This window comes from Pseudochaenichthys georgianus, chromosome 6, assembly GCF_902827115.2.
Source record: "Pseudochaenichthys georgianus chromosome 6, fPseGeo1.2, whole genome shotgun sequence".
NCBI lineage: Eukaryota > Metazoa > Chordata > Actinopteri > Perciformes > Channichthyidae > Pseudochaenichthys > Pseudochaenichthys georgianus.
The window spans coordinates 40,150,475-40,177,337 of record NC_047508.1 but is presented as its reverse complement, the minus strand read 5'-3'; the positions used below and the strand labels follow the sequence as shown (position 1 = coordinate 40,177,337).

The following is a 26,863-nucleotide window of genomic DNA, read 5'->3' as shown; positions in this document are numbered from 1 at the left end:
ATATTGAATTCTATTTATTACTTTTATTTTAAATCAAATGCACCTGTTTTAGATAATATATTTATTTTGATGTGTAGGTTGATTTGCAGGTTGGTTGTTATTTGTACAATTATTGTATTGTTACCGTGTATTTTATTATATTAACTAGCTCTTTATTGCTATTTATGAAATGGAAATACTGCTATGAACACTATACAATGTCTTTATTTTGGTAGATACCAGAATACATGACACAATGAATCTTTGTAATATATTTATGTTCTCTGGTTTAAATAATCATACCAGTATTTAAACAATGTATGCTGGTCACCTGGAATTCTGGTAAACTTCCCGAATGGACTATTTAATACTATTATTAAACATAAGCAGGTGATAGATGGATGCTGTTGTTTTTAGCTGGCAAGCATGGCTGGTTTAGCTGGTTTAGCTGGTGCACCAGCTATTTATTTATTTATTTATAGAAGGACCATGCATACAAAAACATTAATCTCAGCAAAGAGAAGAGATGCAATATGCCAGATTATAGCTAATAGCTAATTTCCATCTGTGGTCCTCAGACAGGTTCATAACAATCAATAAACAAACAATAACATTGCATGATCTCTATCAGTCAAACAATTTTAAAACCTGATTTAAGTATAGCTCAATACATTAATACATAGTACACTTGAAATACACTTACATGATCTCGGTCACTCAAATAATTACAAAGCCTGATTTAAATTCAGGTTACGAAATAGCACTTAGTACACTTCAAATACACTTAAATAAAATATCTACGATATAGTATGACAATACAGTTCAAATAAAAAAATTAAAAAACTCAGATTACAGTGTAATTAATGTTGGCATGACTGGTTGCTTAATATCATTTTGCACCATAGGAAAACGAGTTAAAATCAGTACAGGTTTTAAGTTCAACTGGACGAGTATTCCAGTGCTTGATGGCTGTAAACGGAAATGCTGATCGAAACCAGCTAAACCAGCTAAACCAGCTACACCAGCCATCCTTGCCAGCTAAAGTGTCTAAAACTGGAAAAGCATGACATGGGACCTTTAACACTACCCCTGCCTGCTACAGAGGTCCCTGCAGTGGTTAATATGTAAACTCTGCACGCATGTGGATGGAGATGCCCAGAGGAACATTGGCCCCTGATAAGCTGGACTGCTGAGTCACTGGACACACAACTGGACAACTCCAGTCACCTGCCAATGGCTCTCCAAACGTCCTGACGACAGAAGCAAATCAACACGCTCTGCTGTGGATTATTTTGACTTTTCTACCTCTTTTCAACGTTGCTTTATTCATTTTCTTCTTGTTTCAAGATTAAACCCACGGTTGGCCTCCAAAAGTTTGATCCAAGTGGCCAGCGTTCGGAGGATGTTTTGATGGTTTTCCAACAGAGTAGAGTTTTGTTTCTGAAGATTTCTGGACCTCAAACTTTTTCTTAAGGCCTAGTATCTGCTCATCTTGTTGAAGATGGACAGTAAGAATGGTGGTGCTAGGAATCAGCTTCTTCATTTTGACCTTCATATTGACGAACATAAGCCTCATAAAGGAATCCTGGATCTCCTCGGCAGACTCCGTCCTAATTGGGATGCACAGGACATTCAGATGAAGGCAAGTTGATGTTTTTCTCTCCGTATTTGTGATTCAATAAGTGTATAAAAGATACACTTTCTCAACAGCATTATCTGTTTATGATTGCATCGCCATATTGGTTGTTCGGTAGGTTGGTTTACTGAAACTTGGATGTTCACGATAGGGCTGCAACAAACGACTAATTTGATAGTCGATTAATCTATCGATTAATGAAACGATTAATCGACTATTCGGACTATTATGCCTTGCACAATTTCTCAAACGCTCTTATTTAGCCATCAACTTTTAGATTTAGCTTGAGGTTGTTTTAGGCATGTGGAAACTAACAATGAAGACAATAAAGATGAATACTTGATTAAAAAATACATATTATTAAATTAACTAAGCAAATTGTTTACAAAATGAACATTGCTTTTCATTTAAATTAAATAAATAATATTTCACATCAAATAATAAATAATGTGATGACAGAACTGTAAACAGAATAGCTGAAACTTTAACAAACTAACTAATTCAGTTACCTCAAATCATTACCCCATGTTTGTATAATGTAGTTAACTCCGTGTGTTGCTGCTAGCATACAGAACACCTGACGTGGAAACATTACTCGTGGACGGGGCTACAGAGCTGCTAGAAAGACAGTCCAACCCGGTGCATTCCTCCGTCTGGATGTGGAGCACTTTTGCTAAATGTTTAGACAAATTGCTCGTGTTACCGCCCTGACATGCTAAACTCTTATTGCACTTTAGGCAACGAGCATCGAGACGGGTAAAGTTTAACAACACCTCGGAGCGGCGTTCTCTCCGCCACCTCCGCAGTGTGTTGCTGCATGTAGCAGCCGCGTGTGTGTAAACGGCCCCGCCCCCTCCCACACAGACCAGGGAGAGAGATCTCGTCTGATCGAAAATACCTCATAGACGCATTTGTTTGTCTTTTTACATATTATAAACGAGCTGGCCACACTAAGACTGCGATATAATGTTTTTGTATCAATAATACATGACATATATGTTTTAAATGTCTCCAGTACCAATAACGTTGTAGCTTAACGGCGCGTAAAACGCACGTGATGACGTCACCAACGAATCGACGACTGAATTAGTTGGCAACTAATTTGGTAATCGATTTTAATCGATTAAGTCGATTAGTTGTTGCACCCCTAGTTCACGATCACTGCTAATCCTTGTATTGCACAGAAAAATACTTGTAGTTTGATAGTGTTCATGTTATTGGGTGTTCGTTCATTAGATACCCCTGATTAGGAAAAACTTGACAAACTCGTACACCTCCCAACCCTACTTTCTATCACTGCAACTGCCTAGTTATAGTTAATGAGTGAAGGTTTCCAAGTTTTGTTGAAAGCGTGGGTTGTTAGGATGCCATCCAGCTGCACAAGGTTTATTTTAGACATCTGGAACATTTATTATTGGGATCCATTAATCATATTTTGTTTAAATAGTCAAATGGTTTTGATTGACCACATTAAGGTTTGGTTTACTGAATCTTTACTGTGCAACCCTAACGGCCCGTCTACACTACAGGCATCAAACAATCTTGAAGCTGGGCGTGTCTGAAGCTTGGCGATTTTTTGCGACCAACAACCTATCACATGAATCTCCCGCCGCCGGCATACAAAGCAATAGCAATGTTAAAATGAAGTAAACTGGATATAAAATCCCCAAACAGGCGAAAACCTACCAGTTTCACCCCCTGTCTCTGCCCCCTCCCTCCATGCCTGGTTCCTCCGGTTTGTATCCCGGTAAATAGTTCTGGTCGGAAAGAACCGGGTGATTTGCTACCGTAATTTCTCGTTTGGAATATGAGGAAATGAACTGTGGTCTGGCTCTCCCAGCTTGCAAGTGGTTTGATTGGCTAGCGCTTGTACTGGCGGGATTTGCATAAACGGGATTTGATTGGCTGATGCCAGCTTCGAAAGCATCGGGAGCATCAAAAGTTGAACATTGCTCAACTTTTGATGCTCACGATGCTTGCAAAGCCCCACAATGCAGTTCGGCGAAGATTCAAAATCTTCTACGTCACCCCATTCAAGTGAATGGGCGAAGCGTTGAAAGCATTTTTCGATGCCTGTAGTGTAGACGGGCCGTGACCCTAACCTAGATGTTAAGTCCCCCTTTATGTCACATGACATCTCAAAATACATTTTGTTGACATTGTCACTGCATAATATCACTGACATTTGTGAATACTGGTAGTTTCTGTCCTTCTGATTGTGTTTGAGTATCTTCCCAAAATAAGCAGCACTGATGAAAGTTGAGTAAAGGGAGATGTGCAGTGGTGGAACTTTGAATTCAATATAACACCTCCATTCATCCAAGGTAAACTTGTGTTCACAGGGGATATAAGGCAGACTTCATGCTGTTTCACTCTTTGTGTTAATGCAATTTGAGCAGTTCCACGATCAATTTCCCCCATGGCTTCCTTCAAAAGATGCTTCATAACCCATAGTGAACTTGTTCAATGTTATTGGAGACGTCTTTTGCAAATTGCCATCTTGACTGAGGATTCTGTGACATAAAACTGAACTTCTCTGAAGAATAGACCGTATTGTATGCATTTCCCAGGCATGGTTCCATGTTTTTCTTCTCACTTTAATTCCACAAAGAAGACCGTACGCCGCTGTTCCCTCTTCTTGTCAACACTTGTTCGAATAAACTTGATTCAAAATGCCAACAAAAAAATCAATATGCAGCCAGGCGCAGAAGCTGTTTTGTTTGAGTTAACAAACCTGAGGGTTCATAGAAAGTGTCTGCCCAGATTAACTTTACCCGCAAGTGCTCATGTGGGCTCAGTGATTCAGGACTGTGTGGGTGTGCACCTGTTACAGGACAGAATACTCTTCTATGATTGGCTGTGCTGAAATGGACTCTTCAAGCATCACGTCTTGTTGCATAAAAGCATAATCAACCAAAACAAGTTATATCACCTTTGTTGGTGACTGAGTAACTTGATGCCAGATAACATAAAGTGTGCTGTGTGATAAGTGTTATTTTTAAGTCTATAGGAATTCATACCTACATGTGTATGTTAGATAATACTGACAATACACATTTCATTTAAAAACAAAATCATTTTCAACAAAAGTATGGAAAATCTACATTTTTTACTTAAAGGGGACCTATCATGCCAAATGCACTTTTTTATACATAAACATGTGTCCCCGGTGGGTCAGGGAACTCACGCAGCGTCAGAAAATAAAACCCTCTCTCTTTTCCTCCGTACCCAAATCTCTAAAAACGGGGCTCTAACGGAGCTGATCCAGATTTGAGTCCGATATGACGTAATATCTGAAATGTGGACCCACGGGCCAATCAGAAACGTTGCTATCAGAAACAATGCCCGACTGTTTTGGACGTAATATGGTCGGTGTTTACATTAGCATCGCTAACACTCAGAGCTAACCTGTACTGGAGAGCATGTGTGTGAAGAAGCAGGAAGTAGAAAGGAACTCACCTTGTGGTATAACCAGCAAGAGAGAAAGCCTTTGAGCTCCAGACTGTTTCAGAGAGAATCCTTGATAATCCATGATATGGCGTTTCATCACGGCAGTATTTAGTTTAGACGGTAGCTGCCGGGTCCCGCATGAGCTCAGACCCCTATTTTTTTCTTTTTTATCAATTCTTATTTTTTCTTAAAGCTTTATAGCCCAGATCAGCACTTTTGAAACAGGAAGTGAAATAGAGGGATACGAGGCATGGCTAGAATCAAGCCCCCAGGAAGTGCTCCGGACTCTGGTCCCACAATTCGTAGTGTCCAAATGGCGGGACTGCAACTTCCGTATCAGTCCGTGTGATGTCCCTGGGCCCGGAAATACTTCTTCCCATTGACTAACATGGGGAAAGAGTGGTTTGTAAATCGTTGGATACTTTTTTTTTAACCAAATAAACTACCCAGTATGAACATTTGTATAGCCCTTATTAGGTCTATACATTCGGTCCTCAAGTTGTAAAATGTGCTAATAACGTTATTCTGAGAGTTATTTTCCTCTGCATTATGAACGCGCATCTAACCCACGGGACGGCTTGATGTGAACGAGCCTTTTGGGGGGTGTGGTTAAAGTTGCGCATGCTCTATATGGCGCACATACGGGTACTTCTGAAGCATTCTGGGTAATCTGTGACGTTTCGCTCTCTCAAAAGTTGGGCAATTGGTATGTTGAGCAAAACACTTCATAGACATGTTTTTTATATATTTGTATATATCTGAGACCTATGCTATTGCCTAAACATAGCATAATAGGTGACCTTTAAGCATGCAAGGTCATGAAATGGTAGTGACAGTGAACTTGATCTATAGATTTACCCACTGGGCAAGGAGTGGAAAACCAGAGACTGGAGAGGTCAGATATTATTGAGAAACAGACTAACACGTTTTTGATCTATTCATAGAAGTTTTTGATGTTAACAAGACTTTCGAATATTGCCAGCGTTATGCTTTTTAAATTGGGACCATGTTTTAAGGCCACAGCAAACCAAACCATCATTGCCGCCTGTATCATGGTCAAAAAGTCTAAATTGAACACATTGCAAACCAGCAGATTGTGGTAGTCTGTATTAAAGGGACAGCTAAGCCTGCAGACATTTACGATTCCTTTATTAACACAAAGCTACACTTTCCCAACCATTTCCAAAGCACTCTCTCCCTTTACTAAGCTCCATACAAGTCAGGTCATGTCATTGTCGAAATACAACGATCAAGATGTCCTCTTGACCTAAGTAGTTTGCTTGTTTCCATCAATGTAGTTTTTCTACTTGTGCACTGATTCGCTCAAACTTAAAAGTCCTCTCAGAGCCACGGCTAACCGAATAAAAACATACTGTATGAGTAAGTGGTAAATCATGTGATGACCAAGAAATGTTCGTGCAGAGATTGACTGATCTTGGTGTGTCAGTGCCTTAAAGTACAACTAGCTGATGTTTTTAATTGTTATAAATTGAATCGGACGGATACTGATGGTGATAAAATGTAACCCAAAACTCAAATGTCTTGCTCTGTATAAAAAAACCCGGTATGAAACCAACAGAAAAGCCAAGGTAGCCTCACAACAAAAGTAGACGGTTTTTATTTTATCAACCCTGGGAACAGATGTGTAGTGTTGTCGGAGACAGGACAATCCCATTCTGGTCCCATGTGCAAACACAAGGTCCAATCTTTCAGAGAAATAGGGTTTATGTTTGTAAGGTGAGAGCACATTGGTGAGTGACCTCTCAATCTACACAAGGTCCAGCCGTGTACACAAAGACTGGATGTCTCCCTTCAGCCTTAGGTCCCAAAAGTCCCTTTAATGATGTATTGTGTTCGTCTGTTTGGAATATATGAAGGGAAGGACAGAGAGTTCCCACTGTGACACCTGTGCCTTACTATGCAGAGATTTTATTTCAAACTACCAACTTGTATTTTCTATTTATTTCTATTTTACAACCTTTTCTTTCCTTTCCTTCCTTTTTTAAAGTTTTTACGATGCAATAATATGTTTTTATTGGAATTACCTTTATTGGGAGCCTCTATTTTGCAAATGTTTTCATAAACGTGTTATTTTTAAATATTAAAATACGTTTTATTGTGACTCTGAAACAACAGACTATCCAAGAACTACAGAAGAAAAATTGCCACTTGGCTAACTCTTGCGCATGTATGTCAATTTTTATGAAAGTGCACTATCCCTGTTAAATAACCAAATAATATATTTTAATAGTTTTTCTATTGATAAGACATTAGATCAAATGTAGGGCTTGAAGGAACAAAGGAATATAAGTTAACAGAGATGTTTTTAAATGAAAGAGAAAGCGCTTTAAATATGATAAATAATTAAAATACATTTTAAGAACTGATTGGCAAATTTATAGGCAATCCTGAATATGTGCCTTGTTTTCCCCCTTTATCAAATCAGGTACACTGTAATCTAACATTTCTTTGGGTAGAGAAAGGCCAGAACAAAGATAAGAATAATGACACTTTGTTTTGAAATGACCATAAAGGAATGATATAAAGGAAATGGTAGTACAGCAAATCTGAAATCTTGCCCGTGTAAAGATATAATAGAAGAGACATTGATAGCAGTGTCAAAGCCAGTGGAAAGTCTTCATCCTCCACATAAATACTTTATCAGATGTCAAGGTGGGCATGTTTGTTCGCTTTCCATCTAAATGAAGAACTGTCGGCTCCTCTCTGAGGCTCAGGGAAAACCGTAGAGACTGTGGAGAGAATGAGACTTTGAGAAACCACTGAATGACAACAGACGATGGGGCCTCTGCAGGCAAACAGTGGTGACTGTGGTATTGTTACACACACGCACACACACACACGCACACACACAGTACAGTGTGATCTTTAGCGTCAACAAGGTCAGGCTGTAGCTCTCTGCAGCTCTACATCTGTCATGCTGTTGCGTGTGCTGTGAACACCTGTATCGTCTTTTCTGTTTTTATGTCTAATTGTCCATTCATTTTATTACATGGTTGTGTTTCTTTGTTGCAGTCCCTCTGAAAGGCAAGGCCAGGGCACTCGTTTATAAAGCAGGACCCTTCTGGGTTAAAATTATACTTCATCAAAATCAAATCAAGTCAGAATTCTGAGATTTGCAGAAAAAGAAATTCATTTATTTCAAATTTCTTGTCACCTTTTTTTTAACTTCAGCATTCTGTAGACCCCCCCCCCCCCAAAAGATATATTCTGATTTAACAAGAACAAAGAAAACAAAAACACTTTCTTTCTCTCAGGAAACTGGCTTCATCTAAAAAATGGTCGGATCACAACAAATCTTTCGCATTTGGCTCACGTTTTTTTGTCAAACAAATATATTCGGATTAAACAAGAACAAAGAAAGAAAAGAAAGAAAAAATATTTTCTAATGATTTGTTTCTTTATTTCTTCCAGAATTTCAACTTTTTTCCTGAATTCTGACTTCAATCTAAAAAAAATTAATAAAATATTGGTCATATCTCCAAACTTTTTGTTTACATTTGGCCCTAATCATCTTTATTGGGAACTTCCCTTGTGATCTCCTCTCCAGAGGTTCACAGAGGGCATCACCAACCAGCTGATGGGCTGCTTCGTGGCGCCTCTCCAGGAGCCCGGCTGCGTTCTGGTGCGTCTGTACGGCCAGATGACGGAGCTCTTTGTGAACCGGGACCGGGAGCTGGAGATGTTTCAGGTCCTGCACGCCCACGGCTGCGGGCCGCAGATTTTCTGCAGCTTCCAGAACGGCATCTGCTACGAGTTTGTGAGAGGAACCGTGCTGGAGGACGAGCTGCTGCTGCAACCCTCCATCTACAGGTCTCTGCCAGCAGCTCTCACACTCATGTGGTTCTGTTGTGAGGTTGATTTGATCAGAGGCTTTGGGAAGGGCCTGGTTCATATTTCACTTTCACAGTTCTCTCACTCCCAGCTTTAAACTACACTATGATGATCATTGTGTAGGAATTTGGCCTTAAAAGAGACAGAATGTGATTTCCTCAGAATTCACTGTTTGAGAGTTAAATCTTAAACAAGTCATGCTCACATTTCAAAGAAATTCTAAAACGGCATTAACATTTAGCAGTTTTTTCATGGCTTACTATAATGATTGTGCTATTTGATGAAATACACCTTTTTTTAAAAGAATTCAATATATATATATATATACCGACTATACATGTTCTTATTCTCCAGAATAAAAGCACTAAGAACATCAAAAGCATGCAATAAATAAATAAATAATGAATCAAAGATATATGTTATCAGCAATCCACTACACATTGTACCATGCACTGACGCTTTATTTTGTTTAGAGAAACTTTTTGTAAAGATTTTATTCCTTCAACACATTTGCCAAATGTATTGAGTTATTATTGCATAATTATATGAAAACAATGTGTTGAGTCACCGTCAGAATGACTTTTTTTAAATCGTTGAGTTTATTATTTAAACTAGGCTACTGATTTTAATGTTCACTCTAAAAGTTGAAGCATAATATCGTAGTTAAGATATCCTTTACCACAGTTTCATTGAGTGTGACTGCTAGCCAAAATAGTTTCTACAATAGCATAGAGAAATTCCCATGAAGACGCCCATGGCTGTTTTTCCCAGGTCCATGCCGTGGTCAGACTGTATACATTCCTCAGGTTTATTGAAAGAAATGTGAAATGTTGACCATTTGTTTTCTAAGAAAACAGTCAGTGGTGGCTCAAGGTCATGTGTGTATATATGTTGAGCCTTTCAATTGTGCTAATGCAGGTGTTTTTAAATAACTTAAGTCATGTTTCATGTTGGGCAATGTTGTTTAGTCATGCCCCCGGTTCCATTCATCACCCTCATGATAACAGTCCAGCATCATTATTCTCAGCAGAGGACAGTAGGACAGCCAGGGCCGTGATACGCATCCATCACCCCCCCACCCCCGCTGCTGATACCCTCTGTGGGGAGAGCCCAGAAAACTTTATGTCACCATTGAGATCCTCAAGAACGAGCACTCAAGTAGTCAAAAGGTCACGGATGCAACAAGGCCCTTTTTTTGAGAAGAAGGAGATAAGGAGGCTAAATGGAAAGGGAGTTGTGTTTCTCCTCTGATAATGGTTGTTTGTGCAATAACAGCGTCGGCCAAGGCTCATCGGAGAAAATGTTTTCTCTCCGCAGATTGATCGCAGCAGAGATGGGGAGAATCCACTCCATCCAGCCAAAATGTGGTGCGCCTGCTGAACCTCTTCTCTGGACCAAAATGTCCCACTTTCTCACGCTGGTGCAGAGCCGGAACAGCAGCTCAGAGGAGCAGCGCGGCACAAAGAGGTACTGCTGTGTGGACAAAATCATATATCATAGCCCAGACTTCTCAAAGTGTTTTAACGGTTGTTGGAGAGGCGCCTGAAATAAGGTCTTAGAGAGATTTTATACTGCCTATACTAAATCAGAGTAGCATAGCAGAGAGTTCTCAGCTACTTTTATAACGATTTTAAGCCCATTTGAACACATTCTGTTATACAGTATGTGGGAACACGCATGTCAGAATCATTCTCACCAGTCTCTATAGTACAAAGTCTAAATAATGATGTAGGAGCCAATGTGTGAATAGAGCCGCTCATTGTCCAGAGAATTTGTGGCGTGCAAGTTTCTCTCGCAGTCAGGCCGGGAATTATACACCCAGCCAGGCCACTACCAGTTTGCTTTTGTGCCATTTTCCTGGATTTATTGGTCAATATTTACAGCATTGCTGCCCATAGTGATGGCCCTAAACTTTAAGTCTACTAACCCATAATAAACATATGGACATGGGTTACTATTTTTTTTCTTTTTTGCAAATCTATGTAGGAACCTATCCATGTGAACATATTTTAAGTGGAGGTGGACCTCAAATCCTCTAGGGGGGTCCGGGGGTAGGGTTGGGTATCGTTTGAATTTCCACGATTCCGATTCCGATTCTACTTTTCGATTCCGGTTCTTAACGGTTCTCGATTCCGATTCTTTGAGGGGCAGGGTAAAAAAATGATACATGCTTCTTCCACCAAAGAAATTACATTTATTCGAGAAACTTTTACACAGGTTAGTTTAAAGTAATATTCACATTAATCAGTCTGTTTATATTCACTGCTATGTAACTTTAACCTGAGAACCCCTGAAGCTACAACAGTCAAACTTTTAAAAACAGTTCTTGTTGAGAAAAACAAGCATATCTGCCTCTCAGGCATACCGGGAAGAAATGTTTGAACATTTTGAAGTAAAATGCTTCAATCTGGTGCACACGCAGAATTACTAGAGACTAGATCTAGGGGGTACAACTCCAAACACCCATATGAAAAAGATCGGTTTACATTTGAATAATTAAATAACAAATAGCCTACATGTAATGCATTTTATTTTTGTTGTTCATTCATATCTTATTTTACTATTTTATTTATGCATATTTTTTTATCTCTCCAGTTTAAAACGATATGTCTGGTTTACTGTCCTATAGTATACATTGGAATGATTTCAAACCTGTTTTATCCCAATAATTATAAAAGAGTGCCTTGGAAATATGTGTTTACATAAATTGTGATCAAAACGTTTGAGACCCACTGAGATAACTTAGACTAAAGTGAACTATCTAAACACTGAGAGTCCTTTACCTCACTGAGCTGAAGTTATCAGCCTCTCAGTCTGACTGGAGAGGACTCTCCTCCACCTCATTGTAGAAACATCTTCTTCTTCCGTTAGCAGCTAGCACCAGATGCTAATAACAACAGCGCCGGTTCCAGTGCACCCTCCCCTTCTCCCTCGCTCACGCGCACTTTGGCTGTGAGCTGCGGTTGCCAGATAAGCCAACATCCCCCATTTTCATCACTTGCAGCGCCCATCGTACAGGGCAAATGAAAAGTGTAACCGGGATGAAAAGGGTGTTACATTTACTTAATTATGAATGTTGTTACATCAAGGCCGAAAATTAGGATGAGCACCAACGGTCAAAACATTTATTTTTTCTCCCAGAGCTGTCAGCGCAGCGCCTCCACAGATCTGGCGCCCTAGGCGAACATTTATAATGCCAGTGCGACAGGCCGGCCCTGGTCTCAGGTTACACTGTAGGAAATGTAGATACAACGCTACATTTCCCGCCCCGCTGCAGTCATGCAGAAAGGCTACGGAGAGCGGCGAGAAACATTTCCTCAGGAATCGAAAAGCGGAACCGAAATTCACATTTCTAAATGATACCGTTGGAATCGAAATGTTGGAACCGGTTCCGGTTCGGAACCGGTTCTCGGTACCCAACCCTATCCGGGGGCATGCTCCCCCGGTAAGATTTTTTTTTTTTTAAATGTTGGACTTAAATGCATCGATCTGGTGCATTTTGAGGGGGAAATAAAGAGACTACACCCATATGAAACAGAACTGTATACATTTAAATAATCATAAAATCATAAGAACATGGCCATAACCAATAACATACCATATCCAATATGAAAAAACATTGAAACTTGTGTATTTATTTGTCTTTGGTTTATTTATAGTTGTGAGTGTGTCTGGGCTCCTGAACCAGCCTCACCCGTCTCCCCCCTCTCCCCCCTGCTCCTCTTTGAGGCAGCAGCAAAGACTAGTTTTAGCTCTCAACAAGTGTATCTTACCTTTTTTCATTATTCATGCGTCTTTTACTAATCACTCCCCTTTCAAATGGAAATATGTGTTTACATAAATGGTGTCCAAACCGTTTGAGACCCACAGAGAACTTAGACTAAGTTAACTATCTAAACACTCAGATGCGGCTTTCACACCAGCGCTTTTCCCTTTATAGCTCCGTGCTAGAGCTTTTCTGGTTCAGCTCCGGTTTCCCTTTTCTGCTCCCGCTCTGTTCACACCGCCCAGAGCCCGACTGGTGCTGCCGCTGCTGCGTCATGACGTCACCGTTTAGGAAAAAGGTTCCCCACCCCTGGTCTAATCCTTGAAGGACATATTTTAACCTGTTAAGCCCTGAGTCTGTTTTTCAGGTCTCAGGCTCGAAAATGACATTCCCAGAACAAATGACTATATCTTCCCTTTTTAAAAGCTTTAATCGGATATCTTGTTTGTGCAGTTACGATAAGTAATAAGGGTATTTTTTACCTTGAGTTCTGTGCTAAGTGTGTTAGAATTTTTTCACTCAGGGGTCATTTACACGCTTCTTGTGAGACTTGTGCTTTGTTTCGGTAACAATTGTTCATATCTTCAGTTAGCTGAATTTCTAACCGTTAAGTGAGTATGACACAGTAATATATTTTTAAATATTAAGAAGCCCTGAGACACAGTTTCATGAAAAAACTACCCGCCAGACCCGGATTAGGGGCCTCTCGGGTTTAACAGGTTAAATAGTTTGAATGGTCAACCGTCCCAGTGAGAAGAGAGCTGTCAATTATCTGCTTTTGTGGAAATGACATACGTGTTAAATAAATACCTATCGAGCCTCAGTTGGGAGGATACAGGACCTCAGTAGTAAAATAGCTCAGTAGCAGATTTCTGCAGTCATCCCTCTGACAGAAACCAGCAGCATTTTCCACATCTTTATCTCTTCGGCAGCAGCACTTCCACTGATGCCTTATCATTTTCTCACATGCCATATGCACATTTCTCAAAGCCGCTGCTGTCCACCCATATATTGTCTTTTTTAAGTTACTGCCGGTGCTGGAGTTTCACATTCACCTCCGTCACCTCGTGGACGGAGTTCTTCGCTGCGAGCTGTGAATGGTTGGAGAGACGAGGTGGGGGCGGGGCTTGCGTGGCAGTGACATGGCTTTATCTCTGTCAGGGGTCAGAGGTGAGCGGGGCCTTTGAGACACTACAAAGAAACAGACGCTCGGGCCACGAGCTTCCTGCAGAGCTCTGCTTATCGGTCAAACGTTCAACTTTGTTTATGTACGCAGCCGAGGGGTCGGAAGTCCACGCAAACCCAAACTGGAAGACTCGGAGTCTCTGAGCCGCTGCCGAACAACTGGGTTTCTTTTCATTTTGGCAGAAGGAGTTTGGTACAAAATCAATTCAAGGAGGGACAGTGGAGGAGACGTTATGATAAGGAGTTTTTTAGCTTCCTGGATTCAGAAAGATGAAAGTATTTAAGAGATTTAAGAGATAAAAATCCATCATATCAGATCAAAATGTATTTCGACAGCACTTTTCATCCCCTAAAGATAACACAAACAAAGAATTCAAATAAACTAACCCCCCTCTCACACGTAACAAATGGAGTAACACTAAACTTTCTGATTGATAAAAACACTTAACTCCATGACTACTTTGTCAACAGGAAGACAAGACAGTCAACTATTCTCACTCTACGTGCATATGTTCAGCCCGTACCACTTTACAATGAGACTACCCTTATACATGATTCATAAAGGGTTTATAATTAGGTTATGAATTAGGTTGTAAACACTTTTAATTAATCATCAAGAACCATTTATAAACCAGTTCTAACATAGGTGCCTATATCAGCACAGGCTCACTATTTGGCAAGGTGACTAAGCCTTACATTGGCTACTTACCGAGAATCAACTCAGTGAGCAACAGATACCAAGGATGCTGGCCGATGAAGAAGATGAAGTAATCTAAGTAGCCACTATAAGACTTAGCAGTACAGATAAATGTGGGCTCACTATTTGGCAAGGTGACTAAGCCTTATATTGGCTACTTACCGAGAATCAACTCAGTGAGCAACAGATACCAAGGATGCTGGCCGATGAAGAAGATGAAGTAATCTAAGTAGCCACTATAAGACTTAGCAGTACAGATAAATGTGGGCTCACTATTTGGCAAGGTGACTACGCCTTACATTGGCTACTTAGCGAGAATCAACTCAGTGAGCAACAGATACCAAGGATGCTGGCCGATGAAGAAGATGAAGTCATCTAAGTAGCCACTATAAGACTTAGCAGTACAGATAAATGTGGGCTCACTATTTGGCAAGGTGACTAAGCCTTATATTGGCTACTTAGCGAGAATCAACTCACTGGGTGTTTCTCAATGTCGAGGAAAGCTGCTCCAGAGCCACTATTCTAAGCATACTACGCCATCGAGTCCCGCCGAAGGACTGTTCCAATGTCCAGCATACTTGGAATTCTACCGAGCCCGGCGTACTTCGTAGCGAAAAATCTCGAGGCTGCACATGTGTAGAGTCCGCGGTCTTAAAATCCCCACAATGCTTTGCGCACGGACCAATTTCCCCAAATCTGTGGCGGAAAATGTAAGGCGGTGCCTCTCGTATGACGCACACTTGCTCGCCTGTTCCACTCTTCGTTTTCCGAATGCCAGGAAGTATTCTTGCCTCGCTTCTGAAGTAAGTGACTCGGAAGACATGTGCTACCAAGCAAGCGTCCTTGACATTGAGAAACACCCAGTGAACAACAGATACCAAGGATGCTGGCTGATGAAGAAGACAAAGTAAGCTAGTTAGCCAATATAAGGCTTAGCAGTACAGATAAATGTGGGCTCACTATTTGGCAAGCAACCGGTCACAGTCGCCCTGTTTACCTCATGACTTATAAAAGCTTATTAATGATTTATAAAGTGTTCACAACCTAATTAATGAATGAATTACAAACTATTCGTAAACCCTTTATTCGGGTCGTCTTATTGTAAAGTGGTGCCGTTCTGCCTTGTAACCATTTCTCTATTAACACATCATTTTATAATGCACTTCCACAACTTAGCACCATTAGTAGTTTTTTTGGTTTTTATAGACAGAAATATCCAGTTAAATGAAATAAATCCATAATATTGATATTGTTTTCAGTGAAATAGCAATCTATTAAAGATTAAAACTAATTTAAAATACCTTCTACCAACACGTAAAGGATGCAATGGACGGCACAGAGTTATATGGAGCATTGAGAAGTATTTGACTTACGTCTCAAGATAATTTTACGTTATTGACCCACGTCAACTTGTAAATTAAAGTTTTTTTTCTTTTAAGATTCAGTTGTAATAGAAGAGAACGTTTTTTGAGTATCAAAAGTTATTAGAAAACTCCACTAATTAGTGCAAAGAGCTATTTTTAATACAAACTCCGAGTGTGGCTAAATCATTCTCACCATAATTATCATGTGAAGAAGGAGGCTGCACCACACTCAGAGGCCCAATAGATGGTGCTATATTGTGAGACATCTGTGTGACACGGCCCACTGCTGCTCGAACACAGACGTGCAGAACACTCAGTGATCAGGAAAATATAATTTAATTAAAATGATATTATAAAAGTGTTGGAAAAGGAAAATAAAGTCAGAAGATTTTAGATTGAAAATATGATATTTACGAGTTTAATCAGAAACACTATTCAGTAGTCTCTTGAATGTAACGCACGCACACACACACACACACACACACACACACACACACACACACACACACACACACACACACACACACACACACACACACACACACACACACACACACACACACACACACACACGCACGCACGCGCACAGAAGCAGAAACAGAGAAAACCAAGAATAAAAAAAGGGAAAGTGATTTTTTTAAACAGGCATCAGAGGAAACTTTTGTACTTGAGGGTGAATGAGTGAGTGGTATGAATGTGATCTTCAGAGGAAATGGTGAAAGAAAGGCGAGGGAGAGGCAGCAGGAAGAGGCTGCACCTGCAGAGGAGGTCTTCAGCTCCCAAACCCCCCGCTGTGCAGAGAGAGAGAGAGACCGATACAGAGAAGAAGAGGAAGAAGCTGCAGCAGCTGCACGGCTCGCAGAGAGAGAGCGAGCGAGCGCAGAGCAAGTCAGAGATGGGAGAGAAAAGCAAAGGGTGCAACCAAAGGCCCCCCGCTACGTCTCCCGTTTGCACTCGCACCAATCGCATACAACTGTAAAAAGGAAAGAAATGCCAGTGCTCGGCTGGTGTTTGAAATCATATGTAAATAAGGCACATTGATAATGAAGCGCCAGAGGAGGAAATTCCACTAATTACCTTACAGAGACTTGACAAGGAGCAGGAGGCGAACGCACTTGACGCAGAGTTTCTGGTGAAAAGGAGAGGAAAAGATCTGATGGCAAGACGACAGGTTTCCATTTTAAGTCAATGGAAGTCTTTCATTTAGCTTTCGACTCAGAGCAATGGCTGGCTTTCTATGGTAAAGCCAGTTTGTTAAGTTTAAAGCAATGGATCGGGCTGAAAGGGAATCAGGGTGATTCACCATTCGACTGTGTGTTTTTAATTCACATTAGAGAGGAGGGAGATACATTATGCATGTCAGAGGGGGTCGGTTTGGAATAACAGAAAGATTTCATAGGGAGGAGATGTGATTCAAACTCTGACAGATAAATTCCTGGCTGTGAAAATGCTTTTTAAGATTTACAGTATTTGCACTATTTCTGTTTAATTATTGAAATGTGATTTAAAAAAAAAAAAAGATCCAAACTCAAGCACCTTTTTTAAAACGAAATATATCTTTTTGAGTACTTGCTTCGCTGTTTAGATGTCAACTTGTTTCATTAATCTAATCTTTCCTACAGCAGGAAGGAAGATTGAAATAGAATAAACACCTTGGTAGAGATACTTTTAATTTATTTAAGTAAAAGTAATGATACCACCGTGTGGAAACACTCTGTTAAAAGTAAATGTCCAGCATTCAAAATGTTACTTAAGTAAAAGGGCTAAAATGTTAGCTTCAAAATATCTATATCTATCTAATATGTCTTTTCACCCTCTGTCTGAAACCAGAGCCCAGTCTGCTCTGATTGGTTAACTGGCCGACTCTGTTGTGATCGGTCAACCGCTAAGAGATGTCCCGCCCCTTAGCCTATGACGTACAATGGGTGACATGGGTTACAAAGTGATGTCATTATGTTACGGAAGTGAACAAAGGAGTCAAATGGAGGTGTTTCAGTGTGTCGGAGAGAACTTTGGGAATGTTGCCTTTGCAGACCATTTACATGCACACAAACCTATAACACACTACAGGAAAGAGAACAACTCAAAAAAAGCACAATAGACCTTCCTTTAATTGTTGTATTCATAAAATACACCTGCAAAGTAACTAGTCAAAACTGTTAATACTTACATTATGGAGTAGAAGTAGACTAGAAATACTCAAGTAAAGCCTTGAAAATGTACTTAAGTATGAATGTACTTAATTACTTTCCTGCTTGTTGAGGATGTTCAGGAGAAGTTGTATCAGACAGAAGAGCCTCAGTGTCAGGTCTGTAAACACGGCTCTGCTTTTATTGTGCGTTCCTAACAGGCCTCATAAATGATGTCTAAGTGTGTATAATACCGGAGCATCTGTGTGTTCCCCTTGAATAAATAGGTAGTGTTTAAATTACCCTCTTATCGTGGCCTGACGCCTGAAAGGAAACTCGAAAATTAATTAGAAGACGGATGCTGGCGCAGCATTTCTTCCAGGTGCGTTTCACAGACTGATAGATGGAGTCATCAACACAGTGAAAAGAAGACATGCAACCTCTCAAAGAAGCACGTCCCACCGCTTCAGTTTACAAACATGTTGCTCCTAAAATAAGAAGTGGAGTTTGGGACAAAGTTGATCTTCTGTGTCTGCGCTCTTCCAGCAAACACTCTTACCCAAAGTCCATAGTGGAAAAAGTCCATATTTCTTTGTACAGAAGAGAAAAAAAGTTTGATTGAATTTTGATTTTAAAAAAGTGGGAATTCTGAGAACTAAGTCGGAATTCTGTGTAAAAAGTGGGAATTCTGAGAAAAAAAGTCGGAATTCTGAGAAAAAGTGGGAATTCTGAGGAAAAAGTGAGAATTCTGAGAAAAAAGTGGGAATTCTGAGAAAAAAGTTGAAAATTCTGAGGGAAAAGTGGGAATTTCTGAGAAAAATTTCAGATTTCACGATTACATTTTTACCTCAAATTTTTTCTCTCACATGTAGCCCTAATGTTTCTCCATATTTCTGCCTCTATTTAACACGTCCATTTAAAACCTACTTTCATTACTTAGCCCATTCGAAATAATTAGATTATTATTGTATTTTTTGCTGCGTTACGGGAGTTCAGTCTGTTTTCAATCTGTGTATTGAAGATAAAAACGATAAATTCGAGTTCATTCAAAGTGCCATATTTGATGGATTACTTCTTGTAGTATAATCTTTGGTTTTGACATTCAAGGGAAATTCTACCAACATTAAAGGACATGCTTTAAAGGACATCATGTAAAGTAAGCGCTCTGACAACTGGTTCACAAAGGTCTTCATTTTTCTTTCACAGGCTTTGTTCCGATTTTTTCCTTTGAGCTGCTGTTTACAAACGTTCTTTATATAACACTAACACTTTCTCAAATGTTCCAAAAACTCCATCAACCCATTACGATTTGTGAAGGCCAATATTTTAAGAACCGTGGCTTTTTTTGTATGAAGTCCTCGGAATTTAACAAGAGGTCTTTGTTTGGTTGAGAATGCTTTGAACAGCATTACCATTCGATAACAGGACTCTGACACTCGGCTGAACACAAACAATTCAAATTCTTTTAGAGCGAACAATTCCTGAAAGCAGGTGAGTCACCGTGTGTGAGAGACATTCTGGGTTACTAAAATAAGAATATGAAGAAGTAGCAACATTATGGTTCAACAATGAAGCGTGCTGCCTTTGAAATGTCTTTGTTGCTTTAACTATTTTTCTTTCTTTCATCTTTAATTAGCCTTTTCAGAAGTTCTTCAATAGTACTTCTGAGTCCATGCTCAGGTTCTGAAGCTCAAGGCAAGTTTGAGAAACTTGAGTCAAGTCAATTTTATTTAAGTATCCCATCTATGATATTTTCTTTTTGCTTCTTTGTTTATTGTTAACTCTACAGGGTTCTTACGGTCATTAAAAACCTGGAAAAGTCGTGGAGATTCAAAATGCTAATTCCAGGCCCTGGAAAAGTCATGGAAATATAACTAAAGTTGCATCAAATATAATTTATATTTGATCTAATCGCTGAAATAGTAATACTATAATGATAATATATACTGTATCGTATAGCAATGAAACGTAAAATGGCATTTAACTGTCGAGGTGTTTTGCTGGTGAGAGATTTGAGTTGCTTCAGCGCGTGGAAGCTAGCAAGCCTTTGATTTGTTTTAGACGAGCACGACATGTTTCAGATGCAGACCTTATTTTCCTGTTCCATGTTAAAATAAACCATGTTCAGTACCGCTGAGAAAGAGTACTTTTTTTGGTCATGGAAAACCAGGTAAAGGTCATGGAGAAGTCATGTGGTGAAAAAGTGTATGAACCCTGACTCTAGGATTAGGGCAATTTGGGATTTGTTTTAGTTTTGAGATTAAAGTCCGAATTTTGAGAAAAAAAACTGAATTCTTACTTTTTTCTCAGAATTCCGAGAAAAAAGCTGGAATTTTCTCAGATGTCTGAATTAAAAGTCACAATTCTGTGTTTAATCTCAGAATTCTGACTTTTGAATTCTGAATTTAACCCCCGTTAATAAATGTTTGGAAAGTTGCACCACTAAAGCTGCATTATCTCCGAGGTTAGTGCCTGTTTTGCGTATTTGCTAAATAAGTATAGTGTGAAACAGCTGTTTTGCCTCACCAAAGCTCACTGGTGGTATATTTGTCAGTCTTTGTATAAAACATCCCACTCTGGCTAAGTGTATAACTACGAATGTTGAACCACGAATATGCCTGAATCACAGACGCCCCTCTTTCACGAATCCTTCCTCAGACATTCTTGCCTTCTCCATTTCAGAAGAAATTGAAGTCATTTTTTGTTTAACCTCTTACAGTCCCGTGCCCAGCTTTGAGACGTTGTCGGCTGAAATGGAGTCTTTGAAGAGACACCTCTCGCAGATCGACTCCCCGACCGTCCTCTGCCACAACGACCTTCTCACGAAAAACATCATCTACGACCACAAAGAGGGTGAGCATCTCCGCTAGACACCTAGAAACACGGTGGTGTCAGATTATCGTTGTGAACATGATGGAGATTTCTATTAATCAGAAGAAATCAAAGCAGCTAATTACAGATCAGAGTAACGTCTTTCATTGTCGCTCTGTGGTCGAAGAATCCGAACATGAATGGGTTTCTTTTCATCAATTCGTAATAAAGCATCGTCTTCCCTTTATTTGTATCTCCTTTGTGCCGCTGAAAACGTGTTCCCACCTTATTAAATACCCTTATTATTAGAAGCCTTTTATTATGATTATTTATTTCTCTCGCATATTTCACAAGGATGCCCGGGGTGACGCCGAGTCAAAAGAGACTCGGTTTTCCTTTGACTCGCACAAGGTTCTATACTTGGAGAAAAAAAAGGGAAGGAGAGTCGTCGGTTTTACCTGAGATGTGTTCGTCATGTTGTCGTGGTAACTGCTGCTTTTCCCCCCCTCTCCCTCCTCCATCAGGTATGGTGAAATTCATTGACTACGAGTACGCCGATTACAACTACCAGGCCTTCGATATTGGCAATCACTTCAATGAATTTGCTGGTAGGTCTGTGGAAAGAAGTCCAATTTACCTCCAGATCTGTCTCGCGGTCAGCACATGTAATGTCGCCTAATGTGGAGTATTGAGTAAAGTGGTATGCAGAATCTTTGACTATGATATCACTTTATCTTTCTGCCATTATGTACCACGAAACTGTCCTTCTGCTGATGCTGCCAAGACACATTTACTGCATTCAAGTGTGCTTTCTCTGTGCGGTGATAAAAAGCCGCTTTGATGTACCAGCTGTGTCACAGACGGGGTTAATTTGAACATTTGTGGAACAATCACCAATTCATCACTTTTAGTTTTGAAGAAGCATATCGCGTCGGCTTTCATGTCGACGCGTGCCAACTGTTAAACGATTGTGAGTGAAATCGTGTGAAATATAGCTGTGTTACGCACGCTGGGTTGAAAACCTCCAAATGATCAGAATGCCAAACTGTGGCTGGAATAAGCCAAATGTCACGAAACGTTTTATGTACTGGAGATTTATTTTAGTGGCAACATCAAATCCTGTTTTCCTTTCCTTTTAATACAGAGGCATTCATCTTTTGTCACACAGATCTCTACAGTTTAATATATATAAATAAATATATATATACATGCAGTGGTAGAGGAGATATTCAGGGCTTTTCCTGAAGTTTAAAATGCCCAGTTTTTATTTCCCATTTAATGAAAATAGTGGACGGAAAGTATACATTTTAAAATGATAAAGTACCTTTTTTTAATCTATTATAAATACTGATAAACTATTTGCAACTAGTATTAAAGTAAGAAGTATGTCAAGGAGCATTTTTTTTTATTTCAAAGCACTATCAGAATATTAATATCTTTTATTTTTAGTACAACATTAAACGACTAAAGGGACAAACTAGACCACATACAGTATATTTGTGAAACTACATAATTTAAAAGAGGATTTTAAATCAAGATTGGAAACAGATTTATTAAATAAATGTGGTTTTAAAGAGAAAATGAAAAATAGTTTTATTTGGATTCCTTATTTCATTCTAAGCTCAAATAAATCAACTGAAGGCTCCCCTGCTTCTGTAATGTTACTTTATGTTTTAGTACACACATTGGGACGACTCATGTATGTAGAATAAGTATCGACAGAAGACGTATCTCTTTGAAATGCAACCCCACAGTAGCTCCACTAACGTGTGTGTCTTGTGTCAAAGGTGTGAGCGACGTGAACTACAGCCGGTACCCGAGCCGTGAGCTGCAGCGTGATTGGCTGACGGCGTATCTGCAGAGCTACAATCACAGCACAGGACGTGAGGTCACCGTGACGGAGGCTGAAGTCACGAAGCTCTACGTTCAAGTCTGCAAATTCTCCCTGGTGAGTGTCTGCTCCTGCCGACAGTAGAATAGAATCCTTTATTGTCGTCATACGGGTACGATGAGATGAGTAGAGCCTTTTTTTTAAGGTGCCATCAAAAATAAAACAAACGAGACGTACAACATTCAGGAGAAGACAACACACAAGCATTCTTACTTCAATATGCAGATGGGGTGAAAGTGCAGGAATATGTCGGTTTAAGTCAAATAAATATGTTTGAATGTGTGTACAAATATATAATATGTAGTGCCTCGACACTTTGGAAATCTCTCAACGGCTATTTCCTTTTTTTATGTTCTTGGAGACAATGTCAAATGTCAATATTATGAGATTAGTGTGCATCCATATGTGCGCAGACCTCTGAAATGACAACACCTCACCATCACATTTGAACAATTTACTTTTCCAACTCCCCAAAGAAACCGATCCACAGATGACCCACCGCTGCTCAGAGTTTGATGGACTCCGTCCGAGTTGATTAGAAACCGCCGCAGGGAAAAATGAAAGACAGCAGCCAAAATTATTTTTATTATAACCACAATTTTCATTCTTCGGTGGCTCAAGTGGGCGATCTGTCGAAAAGTGCTTTCACAGCTCAACACAATATGTAGAATTGTCCTGACCAATTTCTGGGCTGGTGTGAATGTCTTCTGAAATAGCCCAGAAATGATGAGGAAGCATATTACTTTTTTTTAAATAACTCGTGCCTCGGCCAAAAAACAGAGAGGGAGAATTGAGAGCGGGGGGGAGAAATAAAGCCTGGAATGGAGACAGGCGATAACATCATGTTGATTGAAATCAGATTTCTATGACAAACCGAGGAGGACTTTTGACTCGGGGGGGAAGTGGGAGGAAATGATCACCGACGCTTAACAAGCCAAGTTTCCAGCTCGATTCATTTTGACAAGCCGTGTGTGAAAATGAGAGATACTGAGCGTGATGACGGAGAAAATCAGAGGGTCTATTTTCATAATGTCAAGGAATGGAGCTGAAATATCTCTGTTGAAGAATAACACATTTTACCCACTACATGTAGGACAGCACTCCGCTTGTATCCACATCATCTTTGCTGGGTTTCCTTTATCACAAAACAAAATATATCAAATAATGAAAACAATTATTATACACATCTTTATGATGACCGATAAAAATGATTAATTTTAAAGCTGAAAAAGATGAAAGTACATTCATTTTTGATAATGAACTAATTGTAAAGTATTGTTTAGTTTTGAATGACTATGGGTTGTGGACAGTTCTGTCTGTGACACAATGCCCTAAATGTAGGCTGTGGGAAATGGTGTGTTTAATATTTTCTGACATTTTCTAGATTAAACAATTCATTAAAACAAAACATCTTTGTGAAAAAGTTTGCTAATTAAAATATATGTTTTGTAACAAATACATTTAAGTCCATGCCCTTCGGCTCTGGGACTTTGGGGATTTCTGTCACAGTTTTTTTGACATTTTATACATCATAATATACAAAAATAAAAATGCAAAATACATATTATATCAGAAGTAGCTTGATGGAAGTTTTTAAACAAAATGTTGGACAATATGCCGTCAGGTTAAACTTAATAAATTATTTGTTATCACATCTGGCAAAACCACACGATGTTGTTGGAACATTTCCAACACAAAGCTAATGATTAGTTCTTTTTAATATTTGTGTTTTAAAAAAGAAGGAATTGTATTTGATCCTTTTGTATACGTAGCATTAGCATCCCTTGGTAATCAAACTGCATTGAATCCTCACCATAGTGCAGTGTCAGTTGAATGCAGAGGAAACCAGTGTGCCGAAGGAAGCCGCGTGGCATCGACAAAGCCTGGCCCGTTGCCAAATCTGAGCGCCGTGAAGCTTTCTCTCGTATCTTAATCCCTGGGAAACGGTGCCAAGACGCAGTGGGGTCTTTACAACTCGCCTCCTCCGCAGGGAACCCCCCGTGATGCCGAGGCTGCAGCCCGCGGCTCTGTGATGTCACTCTGCCCGCACACGTCTCTCATCTCCGATGTTCTCAATGGCTCGCTGTCACCGACGCTCTCTGCTTAGTGTTAGACTAATGCGGCCTTAATGGAGAGTGGTTATTAATCATAATGGAAACACGCTCAATCTCCCAAAGCCAAGTCAAGGCAGAGATTAGAGATGACAATCTGCCAGAGAGGGGAATCGAGCCAAGGGGAAACCGCACATTGCTCTTCAACTATTTCATTCCGCCCTTTATTTGATTATCAAATAAAAATGTGATTATATCCGTGGGCCGCAGAACAGAGGGCTGTCTGGATCTTATTAGGACTCGCTATTAGTGGTCCTACCATGAAGATTTACAATAAGGGTGGAGAACAACATAAATGTATGGAGGCATGGAAGCAAGCCTAAGTGAGCAAAGCCATTAAGGAGGGAACCATTCAATACCGAGGTTTGTGAGTCTGCCGGGCGGCGTGCGGCGGAGAGGGAGCAGGGCAGCACGAGGTGAACACTGGAGGTCACTGAATGTGATTGGACGGTTCTGCTCTGGAGCTCGAGCAACTGGAGCAACGCTTAAAAGAAGTCGGTGATAAGATACAGCTGTGATGTTTGATTTAAAACAAGCAACACGTGTTTTTACAAGTGTGCACATACCAGAGGTGTGGGCCTGATACACATCACTAGGATTCATATCGGACACATTTGATGACATAAGAATCGATTTGACAACATAAAGAAAAGATTTACAATTTAATACAATTTAAAATAACATAAAATAGAACCACAACATTTACAATATCGCTTTAAAAAGGAATAGTGTCGCAGAACACGTCACAAATTGAGGAAGAACCCCACACACTCCCCCCCCCCCCCCCCCCCCCCCCCTGCCTGAAACGCCTCCATTGGACTCCATTTGTATACTTCCATATCATAGTGACATCACTATGTAACACCCGCACTTCGATTGGCTAGAGCTCCAACACATTGTACGTGATAGGCTAAGGACGTTTCGAGCATTGAAGCAAGTAAACGAGCACAGTAGAGGCACAGAATAGAAGTCTGAATGATCATAACATTATGTCCTCTACATAAATGATGGAACTGGTTAAAAGTTCAATGAAAGTGCGACATTTTACAGTTCAAGCACACTTGTCTGAACAAATAAATATATATTTTATGATTTATTCTTGATTCTTCTTACCGTATGTATCATCGTATCTGTCATTGTATTGTGTTTAATTGGGTCTTCTGGACTTGTTCTCCCGTAATCTAGATTCATGCACTTTTGAAACACATTCCAGCCCAGATGAGTATTATGGACCGGCTGCATGGAAGCAATGAGTCCGTCATTGAATTAGTTGTCTCCAATCCAGAGTGTTTGCCCCGCTGAAGACTCCTGCCCCCGCTGTGACCCGCCTGCAGGGGGCAAGAAGAAGCGTGCTTTTGAAGATTTAATCGGATCTTCAAAAGAGTGCATGAGGACTGCATGTCCGTCACATGTTGTTGCTGCCGTTCCTCTGGAGACGAAGTAGTGTACTGAACATGTTCCTTTCTCGTCCGCCAGGCATCCAACTTCTTCTGGGGAGTGTGGGCCATCCTGCAATCACGGTTCTCCTCCATTGACTTCGACTTTGAAAGGTTTGTCTTTAAAATGCTTAAGATTGTTCACACGTGAGAGAGTGTTGCTTTGTTTAAACATTGTTTCTAAAGCGCTGTAGTTGTAACCGATATATTAGCAGACATGTCATGCGTCAAATGCTGAACAAAAATGAAAGGTTACAAATTGAAAATATTCAAATCGACATCGTCCTGACTTTAAGCACCAACTTCACATTAACACCAGCTCAGCAACTGAATGCAGAAACGCATACAGCCACAAAGAAAGCTATGACCTCATCGCAAATCCATGGGACCACCTTAAAACGTAACGTCACCACGCTTCACTTTATGACTCGAAGGAATGGAAACATGTATGAAGTGCATTGAATTGGAGCGCTCACTATTTCACTGCCATGTTTAGACAAACGGGATCCTCGTTAGGATTGCCGGACAAAAACGTATCGGCCGAGAAATTGAAATA

General features: G+C 40.1%; 1 protein-coding gene across 1 annotated transcript in view; it reads left to right on the top strand.

Moving 5' to 3' along the window:
* Positions 1-1,150: 1,150 nt before the first annotated feature.
* The window catches only part of LOC117447680 (ethanolamine kinase 1), a 39,059-nt gene continuing 13,346 nt past the window's right edge, over positions 1,151-26,863 (top strand). Inside the window, exons 1-7 of the mRNA XM_034084502.2 lie at positions 1,151-1,621; positions 8,634-8,896; positions 10,235-10,384; positions 20,778-20,911; positions 21,394-21,477; positions 22,657-22,817; positions 26,348-26,421. Of these exons, the coding sequence (XP_033940393.1) occupies positions 1,481-1,621; positions 8,634-8,896; positions 10,235-10,384; positions 20,778-20,911; positions 21,394-21,477; positions 22,657-22,817; positions 26,348-26,421 (1,007 nt within the window). The 5' untranslated portion in view covers positions 1,151-1,480. The remainder of the gene's footprint in view (positions 1,622-8,633; positions 8,897-10,234; positions 10,385-20,777; positions 20,912-21,393; positions 21,478-22,656; positions 22,818-26,347; positions 26,422-26,863) is intronic.